This window comes from Stegodyphus dumicola, chromosome 11 (assembly GCF_044657685.1).
Source record: "Stegodyphus dumicola isolate Sdum_Otavi_A_Nest chromosome 11, ASM4465768v1".
NCBI lineage: Eukaryota > Metazoa > Arthropoda > Arachnida > Araneae > Eresidae > Stegodyphus > Stegodyphus dumicola.
Window position 1 is genome coordinate 128,048,100 of NC_140778.1, and position 18,347 is coordinate 128,066,446.

The 18,347-nt window shown below is 34.8% G+C and overlaps 1 protein-coding gene across 3 annotated transcripts in view; it reads right to left on the bottom strand.

Moving 5' to 3' along the window:
• The window catches only part of LOC118190086 (alpha-tocopherol transfer protein-like), a 58,225-nt gene extending 48,898 nt beyond the window's left edge, over positions 1–9,327 (bottom strand). For 2 of the 3 annotated variants that reach the window (XM_085827204.1, XM_085827203.1), the window contains exons 1-2: positions 8,940–9,327; positions 6,935–7,252 (exon numbers count right to left, since the gene is read on the bottom strand). In XM_085827204.1, coding sequence (XP_085683330.1) covers positions 6,935–7,252; positions 8,940–9,192 — 571 coding nt within the window. In that variant the 5' untranslated portion in view covers positions 9,193–9,327. The remainder of the gene's footprint in view (positions 1–6,934; positions 7,253–8,939) is intronic. The other variant, XM_085827202.1, reaches the window with a different exon arrangement.
• Positions 9,328–18,347: the final 9,020 nt, after the last annotated feature.

Sequence of the window (18,347 nt, forward strand, 5' to 3'; positions counted from 1 at the left end):
CCAGAAAAAAGTAAGTCAAAGTCAAAAGCTTTTGAATTTGGATGACTGTTTTACTCCCACTTATTTTCGAAGAATTATCTAAAAATGCTAAAGAATCATAAGCACGATAATCTTGTGACCTAACATTTGGAAAATAAATGTGCATCTTGAAATGTTTGTATGTATCAAATTGTTTAAAAATGAAGTACTTCTGTTTTCATTATTTTAATATTATTCAAATAAATGGGTCTGTTCTTGCTTAAAACTGTGCTAACCCTCTGAGTACTGAATTATTTGAAGATTTTTATGCCCATCGGATGGATTTAATTTGTCACTATATGGATTAATATGTAAAAGTAATACATTTTATTTGGAATATGCTTATATTGGTGATATAAATATATTTTTGAAACAACATTTTAGTTACAAAATATAAATAAATATATACATGACACAAAATTGAAATCTTCGCCCAAGTAAGCAGATGACAAGTCTCTCTAATCAATTTGATGAGTACCCAAAGGGTTAAATATATTTATATATGTAGTAATTAAATGCATACATTATAATAATGCTATAGCAGTTGCTGAATGCATAATTTTTTAATGTAGTATTTTAATCATGACAGATATTAAATCATAATTTGCCTTTAAATATTTTTTTATAACTTTATCTCTTTAGTGTACACATAGATATGAGAATAAGAATAATTCTATACAGTGGCTCATACACTACTCTTGGTTTTTAAACTTTTATTTCTGTACGCATATAAGCAGTAAAAAAAAAAAAGAATATATAGCAATAAAAATAAAATTATACATATAGCAATTATACAATTTCTAAACACATAATTTGTATACAGTAACTGAAATTATGCACTATGAATTACAGTTATCTTATACTAAATAATGCAACATATTTTTTCAAATATTAAAACACCTCAGAAAAGAAGTTCAATATTCGTATCTCCTGTCTCAACTTTCACCTTCACTGTTGCACATGTAACACAAATAAAAGAATGGTACTCTTTTGATATCAGGACTGGACTCAGAAATGTGTGTATGTATATATACATAGATGCATGCATGTACACATACATTCATTTATATAGCATGCATACATACATCTTTGAATCTGGTCACAAAAACAAAAGAGTACCAAATGCATTTATAGAGAAAACAATCCTAAGAAAAAAATAAATATGCAGCTACTATTATAATATTTTTAAAAGCATGGAATTAAAATTACATAATATAATGATCAATATAATACAGGTGCTTATATACTAAATTTTTAAACACCAATTTTTATATGTAATAAAAATTGCAAATTATTTGGTTTTAAAATTTTTTAGTGTTTCAGATCATTATGAAATCTGGCTATTATGCTGCTAAAATGCAAGCACAGAGCAGCAGAAATTTTAATTTTTCTACACTACAGGATGTATTATGATGATCTTATTCAAGGGCATAATTAAATGTTAATTGGAACATAAATCCATTTATACCACACTTGCTTTCACTTAAATGTCATATTTGTTCCTATACTATATCAAGAGAACAATTTTTTTTTTAAAAAAAAGGGGGAAATATAAGTATATATTAGATGGAGACAATAGATCATTCCAGTTACTGGACTTCTGGATTTGAGATTTTGTACTATTAATATATATGATCATTTCCAAAATTAATGACAGGGTCACCTAAAAGTACTTTTTGGAAATCATAACTTTCACTGGTAGAAGGTTTAGCTAATTTTAAACGTTTTTTTTGAACTTTGCTTTTTTACTGAGTAAAAAGGTTTCTGTGGGACTATTTTTTTTGTTACTTGGTTCTGAGGGAGAAACTATATCTTTAGAAATTAGTGTAGCATTTTCTTCATCTATTCGTAGAAGATTTTGAATTGTATTAACATGGCCTAATACACTTTTGTATACACAGGGTTGAATGTCTGTTTTGTTATTTAAATTAATTATTATTGAATTTAATTTATCTTTCAGAATCTCAATTTTATTTTCTTTAACTGAAATATTGTTATTTTTTTCAACTGTATTATCATTTACTGAAATAGCGCTTTCATTTACGTTTTCTCGAAAATTTGCCAGTGAACCTGTGTACAATACATTGGCACCAACACTTTTATTTTCAGAAATTAAAACAGCATGAATGTGTTTACACATGTTGTTTTGAATTGTATAATCTGGACATGAACAAGTAAATGTACTCACACATTCATTACATGACCTACAAAATATTACACATTTACCAGTACAATTGTGTTCTGAATTTTTTTTAATATAGTACACTGTTTCAGATTGTGAGGACTTAATTTTCCAATTGTTGTCATTCAGTTTTACACAATTTGAACTCAATAGCATACCTTCTTTGTGTCTTTTTAAAGAAACTGACAAATTTTTTGTCATCTTCCCTTTATGGTATTTTAATAACCGATCAAAATTTTTATCTTCCAAATAGCATATTAAGCTTTTTATAGAATTATCCACACGCTTACTTTTTTTTCCCTTCCAAATATATATATTTTAAAATTTTGTGGAAGGCTTCTACATGCATATTGGTATTTATACGGGCATATTTCCTATAACAATAAGCCCACATTTCTGCCCGATTTGCATAATATTTTTTAAAATAGACATAAAATTCTTTTGTGTCGCTATCTTCTTCTAACTCAGTAAGAAATTCCATCAGCATAACAGTAAACCTAGTTTCATCTAATTCATATAAAATAGTTTTTAATGCTTTATATACTTTATTTTTCTTTTCTTTATTACCAATGCTGTTCAAATGGCCTTGCCATGCCCTGTGTACATGCCAAGCACATAGTAATCTGCACATTGCTGCACCGAAGACACTTTCCCAAGACACACCCCATTATAGAAAACTGGTGCATCATCAGACATGAAAATTTTACAATTAATGTGACCAACTTCAGAATGTACAATTTTTTAAAACAATGACATTGTTTAAAAATTTACAGATGATGTAAAACAAAATACAACAGGGAATCCCTCTTCAAACTCATCAATCACAAGTAAAGTTACCAGCTCAAAATTATAATTTTTAAGCCCATGTGTAGTGTCAATACAAATTCTATCTCCACATCCAAATACCTTAAGGATATGTTTTTGTACAGGAGTCATGATTATCAGGAGAAAATCATTTTCATTCAGATTATCATGCTTCATTCCCTGTTCTTTATAAAACAAAACAACATTGTCTGCCTTTTCTTTCATGCCCTCAACCCATGACTTTACACTAAGAGCATTGTTTTCATTATGACACCCGCTTAATGTATTTGAAATCCCAAATTTATGCTTTATGTTACTCAAGTCTTTCCTTGAAATGAGGTTTCCTCTTTTCAGTTCTTCTTCAGGTACTCTTATTTCTTGGAGAATTTTTGTTGAAGTCACCCCATGTATAAGTTTGCCTAAAATACACACACATAAAAACGAAATTGGTTATTACTAAAGCACATAATTTATTTTTATTATTTAAATTGTGCATGTAAATTTTTAAACAAAAGATGTAATTCAATTTCTTAAAAATCTGCATAAATTTAAAAATTAATGTAAATTGTGATATTTTCTAATTAGACATATCCCCAATTTCAACATTTGGTAAAACTGCCACGTATCTGGTGAATTTTCAGGTATATACACAACAGCCAAACCATGTAAACATGTATTACATATATGAGTACATGTAGATTTGGACAAGTTATATTTAATCGTCATTCAATCGACGATTCAATTCACTTATAGGTGGCGCTCTCACTCATTAGTGTGGCAGATAAAAACCGGTATTTTGATTTGTGATCTGACTTCGTACATTCAAAAATGAATTTGCTTAGCTTTTCCGAAATGTTTAATTTTGTTCAAGGAGGTGTAAATTCTCACTGTATTACTGAAGTAGAGAGAATTTTAAAAAGCAGATCATTTGGTAATGCACGGAATTTTACTAGAAAAATCCAATGTACAAATTTGGCTTCCTATTTAAGGATAAGTTCTATTGCGTCCTGATTGCATGAAATTGAAGGACATTTCATTATTGAAAAAGGAGAAAGTAGCAAAAAGAAGAGGGTTTTGTTATTCTTAGCAATTTTTATATGTACCATAATTTTCTTAGTAAAAATACTGTAAAATAAAACTTTTATTTTTATATGTGCCATGCTACAAATTTTCATTTAAATCATTGCTAACATGAACTGAAACAGAATTTAAATTCTGCAGGTAAAATATGCATCAAAACCTAATTGTATACGTATGTGTATTAATAATATTTAAGAGATCAATAAGCTATAATGATTTATACTTCAATACACAAATATGCATGTTTACTTTCGAAGAGTACACATACACATTTATACAGTCAAAAGTCGTTAATCTGGACTCGTCGGGACTTCGGCGATTCCGGATTATCGATTTTTCCGGATTATAGATCATCAGTTTAAATCTCGTAAGATGGCACGCATAAAATCTAAAATTAAAAATATGAAACCGTAATTTATGAAATAAAGAACAATTATGATCTAAAGGGTATAAAATTTACAAAAAAAAAGCTTAATATTTATTTGTTTACTTTATTAAACATTTCTTTCAATGTAAGTTGTTTAAGTTGCTTCGTTTTATGTGATAATACTTTCTCTTTAATTCTATAAACAGACAAAATTTCTTGTTCAGTTACAAAGTTCCGCTGTTCAAATCCCGTTAATTGCTGTGCCGAGAATACCGACTAACTTGTCAATCGAAATTTTTTTGTTTTCATTAACCTCTCTGTCACATTCTTCATGTCTTTATCCAATTTTTGCAGTAATTCCACTTTTTGTTTGATGGACATCGAAACATACTTTCGTTTTGTACGATCCTTTGGGAGCTCCAGAATCGGAAATTCTATTTGACATAATCGAAAGTTCAAGTTTACTTTTATAGTATTGCTCTTACAGTCTGCAAAAAATAATAAGCCAGATCCAATTTGAAGATTAAGGAACAACGCAATCAGCAACATTAACTGAAATAGATAATTAGATAATTTTAGCTTATACCGGCCGTTATACATAAAACGCGCACGCGAAAACGTATTCTGCACTTGCGCACACGCATATGCGCAGCCGTAAAAGGCCTTATGCGCACACGTAAACGTCTATGCGCATGTGTCGACGCTGCGCATGCGCAGAAAGTTTTTAGCTTTGAGGTCCGGATTATGGATATCCAAATTAACGACTTTTGACTGTCTATACATATACACGAGAAAGAAATTTTGCATTTATATAGAAAACGAGAAAAATGTAGTCAGTTTTTTTAAATGCTTAGAACGCACTTTCATTTAACATCCAACTTTCTTTCCAATTCAAAATATGTGAATCCACTACTTTCTTCGTTTAGCTATCTTGCTTGATATTTTTTGAGCCAAAAATACGATGCAAGCATAACTCAGGTTCCTTCTAAGCTCATGAATTACACTGGGATACACAACAAAACGTGTGGTCTGTATTTCTAAGTTATACATAATGTCCACAACAATAAAAAATAAATGTTTAATTACTTTTCATCACAACACGCTTCGCAAACTACATAGTACTGTCAAACATAAATACCATTTTTTTATGTTTCCACCTTTTAGCCACTAGATGGCGTATCAGAGTGCTGGAACCGCGGATTGTCTGTAAAAAGGTAACTATCAGGCCAATAAATATTTTTATTTTCTCAAATTTTAATTTTTAATATTTGCTATGAGATCTCTCTCACATCTGTTAATTTAGACAGATGATGAAATAGATTTTCTGTCCACACCAATAATAAAAATAACAAAATTATTCAGAAAGACGACAGGGGGGCAAAATTTAAATAAAGAAAATAAAAATCTTAAAAATTGAGTCTACATTACCATAAAAACAGTGTGGCATGCTAGCTATATAAAAGCACCTGATAGCCATCACTAATCCACCGTTTACTTATTTCAGATGCTGTTTCTAGTACTGCCATAAAATACAGTACTGGACAAAAAAGCAGTACAGCAAGATATCCTTCACAGATGACACCCAGAATTATAGGATAGCGGTTAATGTAAACGACAGTTCTGGATATTGACTTATCTGGTAAGAGACAGGAATGCATAATCATCTCATAAATATCATTGATTATGATTACTTTTATAGGAGGTGCATCATGCTGCAAGCATATATGGAAAATCAGATACAGTAATTCATGAGTAGTATTGTAACCTCCTACACAGCTGTTAAAAAATAAAGATACTGGAATGGTCTATGCATGTATACATATGTAGAAAGGCCTACATATTCTCAAAATCTAAATCTGATTGAACACATATAAGATGCTGGAAATGTCTTGTGGTATGTATCAGAGTCGTAGCTAGCGTTTTCAGCATCCGGGGACAGCTGAAAATTTCGTACCACCTTGGGTTTACCAATAATTAAAACATTTCATTCTAAAATTTTGTTATTTCAATTTGGCGTCCCCTGGATACTGCACCAGAGCATAGATGTTCCCCTCTAGCTATGCCATTGGTCTAAATCAGTCACAAAATGTTCAGCAGTTCAAGATGGTATTGACGGAGGAATGGGAAAGGCAATCAAAATAACTTATTGACAACAACATAACATTCTAAGGTGACAACATCCTTTACTGAATGTTATTTTATTGGTTTATTCTACATTTGGACATACAGCATCTGTATACTAATATGGACCACTCATGTATGAAAGTACCATTCTTTTATTTATGTATCTTTCGTGCTTTATTGAAATATAATATTACATTCATTTACCTAGACAACCTTTATTGGACACCACTTGTGTTAACTTTAACAGACCAATGTATATATTATATATTGCTTTGAAATATATATAAAGAGTCATGTTATGGAATTTAAATTTACTTATATATATATAATTTATAAAAACAAGTAAAACATTTTCTTACCAGCAATTGCTTGTTGATCTTGCTCTGCAATTGGTAAGTGGCCCAGAAGATTATCCTGCTTGTAGTGACATTTATTATAAATGACATCAACATGCATGTCAAAAATTTTCATTGTTATACCAGCCGTACAATAAAAGCCAATCTTCCTTGTACCTTGAAATTTTAACTGGCGTTTACCAGTACTCCCAGATATGTATACCCCACTTCTGTTGCAAATAAATTTAACTGTTGAATGATTTTTGAATTTTTCTTCTCCTCTAGGCAATATATATGAAGAATTTGTTGCTTTTTCTTCTTCAGCAAGCCATTTATAAAAATCTATAAATAAAAATTTTCATTCAAAATATTTTTTAGTTTCTTGTAATACACAATTTTCAGAATTAACATATTCCTAGCTTATACCATTCATCAGAAAACACAGTGTTAATTTTATAAAAGTAATATTTATAGAGAAGTTTTGTACAACTCAGTATGAATGATTATTTAAAATTTATTCATTAATATATTCAGTACTATTAATGAGAGTTAAAATTTCATTCTTATATTAATACACTACAAATGCTAAATACTGTGTGATAGAACAGGAACAAGTGGGCAGACCACCATAATTTTATCAACAGTTCACAGCTATAGTTCCATCTCACTAACTGTACAGCTCTGCCCCAGTTTTGATGGAGAACACGCTGGGGGTCAAATCAGAAAAATCCACATAATCTTTTAAAAGAACTTTTGGCTCCTTTCATACTTGCAGTACACACAGGGAACATCTTGAAAACTGTCACTCAAACAGTACATTTGCTAGGATTTAAACCAAGTCTCATTAACAGTGTTCAGCTGTGTTACCGCTCACGAGACTCTCTCTCTCTTTTTTTTTTTTTTTTTTTCCATGAGTATAAATTCCTAGATATAATAAGTTACGAGGTAGTTTTCACATTTTGCATTCCTCACATTACGCTACTGATATTTTTTAAAAAAGTCTACCAACCCCATTACATACATTAATCACTGATACATCTGCTATGCTTGCAAAAATATTGTACCTAGTCCTCTGTGAGAAAATATTATAATTGTGAAAAAGAAATGTGATACACTTCTGTTATCAGGACTGGATTCAGAAATGTATACATACATGCATGTATGGATGGATGAATGTATTTCATGTGTGCATGTATGGATGGATGAATGTGTTTCATGTGTGCATGTATATAGTGCATATGCATATATATATACATTTTTTATTCCAGTCAGAGCTGTAGATAGGGTTTTCTGAACCTGCAGACAACTAAAGATCTTACGCCCCTCTTGTTTGCCAAGAATGGAAAACATTTCATTCTAGAAATTCATAACGTCAGTTTGGTGCCTCCTGGATGCTGCGCCCAGGGACAGATGTTCCCCCTTGCTCCCACTCTAGCTATGTGCCTGAAAACCAGCAATATAAATCAAGTATTTTAATTACATTAAGATTTAAATAAAAAAGTTGGAAGACTTTTTGAACACACTATGCACATTTGTTATGAGTTAAAATTGGAAGGGTGTTCTGAATATTATTAGATAAATAATAAAATTTTAAAAAATTATACTGTAAACTTTTCAGCCCACTAGGAGCAGAGTGGTAAAGTTATTGAATACAAATAGTTCAGTATGAAATTCGAAACCCAGTGAACGGGCTGGCTGCATACATGGTTTCGGGAATTTCTCCATGTGTAATGTGTTTATGAGCTAGTTTTCCCTTAGAAGGTCCTCCACGAAGGCATCCCTCCCCTTAGGTAGATAGCCCTAGTGTGCTTTGCCATTAACAAACAAAGCAAACCATACCAGTGAACGTTTCAAAAGAACAATATACTGAAATTTTGCTATCATGTTATACATAAGGGATAAAATTTCTTCAAAACTCAACAGCATAAAAAAAATTTAAATTAAAAAACGAAATTAAAATCATAATTTATTAGTATCTGGAAACCTTCTGAAATAATTAAAAGTTTATTAAATTAATAAAAATGCTAACCTTCCATAGACGTAAACTTTAAAAAGACTTTTTCATGTGCATTTGCTACGTCATGGTCAAAAAATAAATGTTGTCTGTAATTTTCAACACTAAAAAATGAAGAAGAACATTCGATACATCGAACAGTTTTTGATTTTTCTGATGAAACACCGTGAACAAGTCGCATGTGTTTCACTTGTATCTTTTTTGTCTTAAAACTTTTATCACACATTTCGCATTTTACATGAGTATCCTCCGAATTCTCCATATTCATTCTGTTGCCTTTAAAAATAAAGATTGCAAAATTATCGCTGATCTAAACAAATGAAATAATATCAGCACAAATATAAACAAAAACTTGCTTTGTTTTTGAGCGCTTGAGAAATGAACAACTTTTTCGATTGTTGGCGTAAAAAATTGATCGCCAAAAACAGTCTCCAGCGGTGTCTAATTCTGATTGGTTGAATTCCTTCAGTTCCCGGCGGGTTTTAGCGTCACCATCGAGATAGATAAGGCCTGCGCTCTGAAACGAAACTGGCTTGTGACGTCACGGTTAAGGGACCCTCAGCAAACTTTTTGTTGGCTTTTATAAGTTGTAATTTTTTATTCATTATGTTTTAAGAATTGAATTTATGTTTACTTTTGACATCTGAAGCATCATCCCTTGTAATAATTACTAACACTAGTAATATAAAAATTGTCAGCAAAATTTATGATTATTTATTTTAATTGGAAACTAATTTTATATGAAATAACTGTCCTAAGGGGTTAAAATCATAACACTTATTTCATTACATAATATGTAGAATATCAAATGCAGAGTAAATTTGATTCTTGACAGAGTACTGTGTTCTTAAATTTAAATATCAATGTTTTTTGCAAATCATTAAATATCATTTTATCATGATGAAACTTAAATGCATATGTTTAGCTAATATAGCTTCTGTTCACTTTTATATATGTTATTAACATGCAATCAGTTTGTTTAAAATTTGTTATGCAATATAAATCTTTCTGAGAATGATAGAAAAGTTTCTAAGTAATGTATATAAGATTCATATTAAGGTAATTAAATTGCGAAACTGCAAAATGAAATTTTAAAAATATACAGTAATTGAAAAGCAGTAGTAATTGAATTCATATGTATACATACTTGTTTCCATTGTATTTCAATTCAATGCAATTTTAAAAACAATTTTTTTAATTATCTTTTAAATTACAATCTTTAATTTGAGTACGTGGCAGCACCAAAAGCTATGTAAGTTAAGTTAAAAAAATTGCTTACATTATACAGAAAAGTTTTGAACATGATGTTAGGATTTATATTTTCTTTTCATGTGGATATTAATAGAAAAAGTATTTTCAGAACAGAGGTAACGCTTATAGTTAAATAGGTATGATGTAAATATTTGCAAGAAATTTCAGTTTCTAAAAGTTTTTTAAGTATTTCGTATATTTTAAAAATATTTTCAAAAAAATTGTGTATAACTTTATTTAAAAAAACTTTTGTCCTGTCTTATTTGGAATTTTAATATTGATTGTCTTCAGAGCTATGTAATAAACATTATCTCAATTTAACTACAGATTCTGTCGAATAAGTATGTAGCATTAAGAGGAAAACATTAACTGTAATACAGATGAACATACAATATGTAAGTAAGAAATAATTTTAAGACTACACTATTTAGTAATTTATTACATTCAGAAAAATTTTCTGACTGATATAAGGCATTTAAATGTTAGTCTAAATATTAAGTAGTCTCTTGCATTCGTTTGATGTTTTATAATCCTGCTACATTAATATGATAGATATAAAAAATATGCAATAATTATAGAATGAGAGATAACATGTGTTCCCACTGGCAAACATTTTGTTAAAGTAGTGGGTGAAACAAAAAAATTTGATGCGGTGATGAGAATCAACGAGAGACACAAAGACAGTGCAGAAAAATCAAAGTAAAAATTTTAGCTACTTGAATTTTAAAACCAATTTTTCTTCAAAGAAATTATTTGCTTTAAAAAGCACCACACCATTCTCAAATAATTTTGTTTTGAAAATAAATACTAACAAAAGAAAATGAAAATATTTCATATTCGTATAAGCTTTGTAAAACATTATATTGCCGCTTGTAATTTTGTTTTAGACTGATTTTATAGTATGAGATACCAATTTCATAGAATAGGTTTAGAAAAACGGGTGCTTAGCAAGGAAGCTAAACTGCGCGAACACCGGTCCCCTAACAGTGACGTAGTAACTCAGCGCGCAGGCCTTATCTATCTCGATGGTGACGGTTTTAGCCGCCCGTCATCTATTCCCACGCACGAGGTGCGGGGGAAACCGGTCCAGTCGACGTCATCGCGGAAGCGAAAGACGCAGACTATCGACTCCGACGGGTTTATCATCCCCGCGGCTCGAAAGCAAGGGAAGGCGCCTATTGTGGATCTCACAATAGATGATTTGGCTTTAAACACTAAAGATGCAAATAATATTATTCCAAATTCCAAATTGACAGCCACTTCAAAAAATGCTACTCCTAAAAAGGAGAGGAATACTAACAAGTATGAAAAAATTAAAAATTCATTAATCAATGATCAATCCAATGACGCAGAAATTGCTACTGCAAGTACTAGTGAGGGAGTTAATTCCGAGCAGGCACGGAACGTACCCCCCCCCCACCGCAGTCTGAGATTCCGGCAATACATCTCAAAAGCAGCAAAAACTGGAAGACACAAGTGTCTTTCATGAGAGAAATTGTCCCTAATTTACGGAGCATCCTGACTGGACCTTATCTCAAAATTTTTGTTCAGACAGAGCTGGAGTTCAGGGAGGTCACCCGCTGGATGAAGCAAGCCGGCATCCAGTTCAAAACTTTCGATCTAAAGCAGGACCGGCCAGTCAAAATTGTCATCAGAGGCCTCCCTGTTGAAACTGAAATCGGGGATATCAAAGAGGAAGTTGAGGCGATGGGATTTAAAGTGCATCGCATCGTTCGGCTTACTCAGCCTGGCTCCAGACACCCAATGCCACTTGTTTATTTACAAGTTATCCCACACCCCTTCCTCGATCATCTGTTTGCCGTCACTGACATGTGGGGCACAGAGATCAGCATTGAGCGTTACCGCGGCCGCAAGGGCCCTACTCAGTGCTTTCGGTGCCAGGGCTTTTTCCATTCTTCGGAACTCTGCACCCTTCCAATCCGTTGTGTCAGATGCTCTGGACCCCATTGGGCACGTGAGTGTACCAAAGGATTAGACGTACCTGCCACTTGCTGCAACTGCGGTGGAGATCATCCAGCTTCATATAAATCTTGTCCCCGATACCCAGGTAATAAACGGGTTCGCGGTAAAAATTCCGCGCCTAGGATTAGGGCAGCTGCTCAGACAGCCCCCCCGCAGGGTTCTTCTAAGCCGCCAGCAAATGCTGAGACAAGACGTCCCATGCCTGCTCCCCCAAGCAACGTCAGTTCACCATCTTATGCACAGATGGTGAAGAACACCACCGAGCACGGATTCAAATCCACGAATCCAAGACTGCCAGTTGCAGAAGCCCCTGCAGCCCCAGCAGTGTCAGCCACAGCACAGTGTAGCAATGATTCAGATGATGTCTTCTCATCTACACTAAAATGCTTAATCGGAATCTCCCGCGACCCAGCGGTAGACAAGCATATTCTGCTCCTTGCCTTCAAAAAAGCAATGCCTAAACTCAGGCAAGCAGATGCTTTAATGAGGGCATTTTATATTTATGAAAGCTATGTTGAGCTTTCAACCTAATTTGGCTTTTTTAGACCCATGTCTTCTGTTTTTCAGTGATGAACCTCTAATAACGGCTTAAAATTCAATTGTATGAATAACAGTTCAAATACCACCAGAGAACTGACCATTTGCACGTGGAAAGCCAATGGATTAACATAAAAAATTCACGAAGTTCGTGATTTTGTAGTAGAGCACGATATTGACGTGTTTTTAGTCCAAGAGACTCACCTTACCCCAGGGAATACTCCCAAAATTGGGAATTATGACATTTATTGTACTGACAGGGTGTCACGGCAGAAATCCCTGTGGTGGCACTTGTATCTATGTGAAGCGTTCGTTAAAGCACCACATGATACCGTCCCCTGATTTAAATTTTTTGGAAGCGACAATCATCAAAATTTTCCTTCAAAATTCCTCTCCGCTGACAATAGTCTCAGCTTATCTACCTCCACTGTCTACAGCACGTGGAAGGCCAGCTTTTCCTATCAGTGATTTTGATAAACTTTTGAATATTTCAAATCACCTAATAATTGCTGGTGATCTAAATTCACGCCATACCGCATGGTTTTGTTCTAATAGGAACAGGTATGGTATTAGTCTAAATTCATGGTGCCAGAGTAACCATGTACAGATCATAGCTCCTACCCTCCCGACTTTTTACCCTGTTAGAGGGTCCCCTGCAGTTCTTGATCTGGCTGCCTTTTATAATATATTTTTTCGGCATGAGATAAAAGTGATTCAGGAATTGGACTCTGATCACTACCGCGTTTTGATATCCCTAGATATTCAAAATCGATACTCAAAAATTAGAGGAGCAAGTCTCAACAAATTGGGACGACTTTAGATTTATTTTGGAAAAAACTTCACTCCCTCCCATCAAAATTTCCAGCAATTCGGACTTTGACAGGCATATCAAAAGTCTGGAGTCTTTACTGAAAAATGCGAGAGCTGCGGCTTCAAAACCACTCAAACATCCAGGTGCTAGGCTCCCACCTGAGACTAAATTCAAAATTAAGCAGCGAAATTACTTGCGAAGAATTTGGCAAAGGTCACGAGATCCCAATATCCGTGCCCAATTTCGCAAGATACAGAACGAGATAAGGACCGAAACCCGCTTATTAAAACAAGCGGAGTGGAAAACATTCATTGAGCCCCTAACGACTGAAGACAAATCGATTTGGCGCGCAGCCGCCCGATTACGCAAACATAAAACACACATTCCGCCCCTTCAAACAGCCGATGGCGCACAGATGGCCTACACTGACTCAGAAAAGGCGAATGTCATAGCTGACAGCCTTGCAACTCAATTCACAACAAACCACGACTCCTACTGTAACCGCCCGGTTACACAGGGGCGCATACAAGCACGGGTTAAAGATTTTTTAACACAACCTACCACATCTGAACTCAGGCCGACGGACCCTTCTGAAGTCATGGTTTTCATAGACAAACTGAAACCTAACAAGGCACCTGGCATAGATTCTATTTCGAATCGCATGATCAAAAACTTCCCCCCTATGTTTATCGTGTGGATCACGGTACTCATAAATTTAATGCTCAGGAGAAGCTATTTCCCCGACTGCTGGAAAATTGCAGCAGTCGTCCCCATTCCAAAACCGGGACAAAATTTAAACCTGCGCGTCAATTACAGACCCATCAGTCTGTTATCTTCTCTCTCTAAGATCTATGAATTTGTCTTACTTAATCGCCAGAATGAATTCTGTCGGGATCAAAATTTACTAATCCCGGAACAATTCGGCTTCCGACCTAAACACTCCACGGTTCACCAGTTACTCGTGTAGTGGAATTCATTCATGAAGGCTTTCGTAAGCGAGAGAAAACTGGAATTGTCTATCTAGACGTTGCCAAAGCTTTTGACAGGACTTGGCATATTTACAAGCTCATGCGGCTTGGTTTTTCGGCTCATCTCATTAAAATTATTAACTCGGACTTGACCGGACGCAGTTTCCGCGTGCGAGTTAACCACGAATTCTCCTCTCCCCGCCCAATCTATGCTGGGGTGGCTCAAGGAAGTCTCCTCGCCCCCGCCAACTTTAACCTTTATGTAAATGATATTCCTAAGGCCCCAAATATCGATCTTGCATTATACGCAGACGATACAGCCATCATTTCTCAACACTCCAACACCCTCCAGGTAATCTCACAATTGCAGAGTTACCTTTCGACCTTAGAACTCTGGCTCGGTCTGTATAAAATCAAAATTAATGTCGCAAAATGTGCTGCCACCATGTTCATCCGAAGAAATATCCCAAATTTACCTAACTTAATGCTCTTCGGTGAACCCATTCCCTGGGTCTCTTCTTACAAATATCTAGGTGTTTTACTAGACTCAAAATTAACTTGGCAGCCTCACATCCGCAAAATCATAGCGGGTGCGACAGCTGTCAAAACCGCCCTACGCCCCCTCTTAGCTAGTCATAGCGACCTGTCAACTGATAACAAAATCTTGCTCTACAAATCAATGATTAGGCCAGTTCTTACGTATGCGAGTCCCGTATGGGGCCCATGTGCACTGACTAACAGAAAACATGTCCAAAGATTTCAATCTAAAATGCTTCGGCAAATTCTAAAAGCTCCGTGGTTTGCACGGAAAGAAGAGATTCATAACGACCTCAAAATTATGCCCATTAATCGCTATATACAGCGACTTTCGGAAAAATTTTTCAAAAATATTCAACGTGTTGCAAATCCTGTGCTTCATATGCTACCCGTATACGATCCTGCTGTTGCTTCTTCCCGAAAAAGACCCAGAGTGGTTCTTAACAGGGAATATTCAGCTCTGCCATTTAAATGGGCTAGATATGAGCACTCTGATAGCCACGTGAGTAACTACCTCTCGTTCCTTAACCCCCCCCGCCTCTAAAGTTCTTTAATGCACACGGCATTAACTCGAGGAACCTCCTTAACGTTTCTTTAATAAGAAACACCACAGTCAAATAGGACTGATTTAACATACTTTAATCTATCAACTGCAATAAAACTGAAAAAGATTTTTTTAAAACTGAAAAAGATTCTTTAAACTTTAACTTCTCTCTTCCTTTAAAAAGGAACTTTCTTAGGCGCTTAACAGCGTCCTTTTGGCTTTTAAAAACCGCATTGAATAGCGGTCAAAAATGAAACTTCTCCCTCCCAGCTGATCACTGACAGAACTACTTTTTCGACCTGTAAACAGGTTCCCCCCCTCCCTCCCACCTCGAAGAACGCGCATCGGAATTCCCCTGCGTGTTCTTCATCTGACGTATGCAAAGAAAATGATTATCAAGGTTCAAGGAAACTTCACCTTTTATTTTTCTAGTCAAAATTTTTCTGGCTGCCCCTATCTAAATTATTCTGGCCCTTTTTCGGCACAAAATTAAGACCTTCTGAGTTTTTTGCCTTTTTTTGACTCAGTGTGAAGGCACTTACTCCAAGTCATTCGGCTTATCAAAATTTTTACCCTATTTGACAATACCCTCTTTCGGATGATTTAATTTCCTTTGAAGATGTGGAGGTAAAGGCGTAATTGCCTATGAACTCCGTAAATTGCACTTCCTTGATCCTTGATCCTTGAGCCGTGATTGGCCGAGAGTTCGGCATCTATCCATCATCCAAAAGGGCAAGACACGCCTTTGTGGGGGACCCCACGTCAGTTCCTACAGGGATTGCGAAATGCACCCTGACAATATTAAACGTAAGATTGCTGAAAAAGAAAATCAAAGAGATGCCTGGAGATAGACAAGAACAAATCCTTCAGAAAACAACTTGGAGAACTTTCCCCCATTACCGAGTAGTAGAAACACTAACGAAAATGTTAATGAAGCCAGTCCCTCATCAGCCAACCAGAATGAAGCTCACGAAAGAGAACAATTAGGCTCCGCCCCGGATTTCCTGAAATGGATCAAAAATCTATTTACCCAAGGCAAAGCGCTATTTGAACGCTTTTTTAAAGCCAAGTCAATAATGGAAAAGCTCCAAATAGGGTGGGAAGCCTTTGAACTTTTAGCAAATTAAAATTATGAGTGTTAATATTGTAAATAACTATGCAAGCATCCAACTTACTGCCTCCAGCAGTTTAAATTTCGCCTTTTTTAATGCCAAAGGAGTTCGCGGCAAGAACACTGAGATCATAAACTTTCTTAATTGCCATGACATTGATATTTTCTTAATTAACGAGACACATCTTCGAGCTAGTGATAAATTTACCATCCAAGGTTATAGAAAATTTAGAAAAGACAGAGAAAATAACAGGGGCGGTGGCACCCTGATTCTTATCAGAAGACACTTGCAGGCCACCTATTTTAATCTCCCAAGTTCTAGTAATATTGAAACTACTGCCATCATAGCTCACTCTCGCACTAATGAACCTATTGTGATTATTTCTGCTTATAATCCCCCGGGACATAATATCAGCAACAGTGACATGATCATCTTTAGCGGCATTACACTTCCCACAATACTAGCCGGAGACTTAAACGCGAAGCATCACTCCTGGAACTCTCGACGTGCAAATGCAAATGGGAACTTCCTTCATAATTATGCCCTTACAAATGATTTAAGTATCTTTGGACCAACGGATCCCACCAGATACAGCCATACTGGCAGTGCTGAAGTTCTTGATATTGTTATCACAAAAAATATTGCACAAATTCCCTTCCTACAAGTTTCACACCAGCTAACTTCCGATCATCTGCCTGTCAGGTTTACTTATTACGGCTTTGAAAAAAATATTCCACTTAGAAAAATCATAAACTGGGATAAATTCATTCACTCTCTGGAAAAACTACCAGCGCATCCTGCTTTAGCCGATATTTCTGACATTGAGTATCAAATCACTAAGGTCAATAATTGTATAAAAAGTGCTCTTGACAAATCTACTAAATATGAAGAATATAAAAAAGAAAAACTTCCGGATAACATTATTGACAAAATTAAGGACAAAAATCGCACCGCTAAAATTTGGCGCCGTACTCCTGATCCTAATATCAAAAGAATTCTTAACAGAAAAAATAGGAATATTAAAAATCTTCTAAGTGAATACAGATCGGATAGTTGGACTAATTTATTAGACTCAATGGACTTCAACCCTGATACAGTGTGGCGTATTGGGAAAGCGCTCAGAAAAACTCATAGCGACAACATTGGACCGTTGCACACCGATACTGGAATCGCATATTCTGAAAAAGATATGGCAGAAGTTCTTGCAACACATCTTGAAAAAATCTTCACTACAAATAACTCACAAGATGAAGATACAGAAGAGGAAGTTTTTAATTTCATTATTCACCTTCCTGATAGAACAGATGGACAGCATATTGGTTAGACCTCGTCCATTGAAATTCAAAACATAAAAAATCTGAAAAATAGAAAGGCCCCCGGCTACAACGGGATAACAAATAAAGTGCTCAAAATTCTCTGCAAGAGATATATTGTCCTAATTACCAACATAATTAATGCCTGCATAAGGCTTAACTATTTTCCGCAGCAGTGGAAAATGGCACATATCATTACTTTTGTTAAACCCGGCAAAGATCCAAAAAATGTTAACTCTTATCGCCCAATTAGCCTGCTTCCAAGCCTTAGCAAAGTTTTTGAGCGAGTTCTACAGAAACGGCAGACCAAACACTTGGAAGACAGAGGGATAATTCAAAATGAACAGTTTGGTTTTCGCCCACAGCA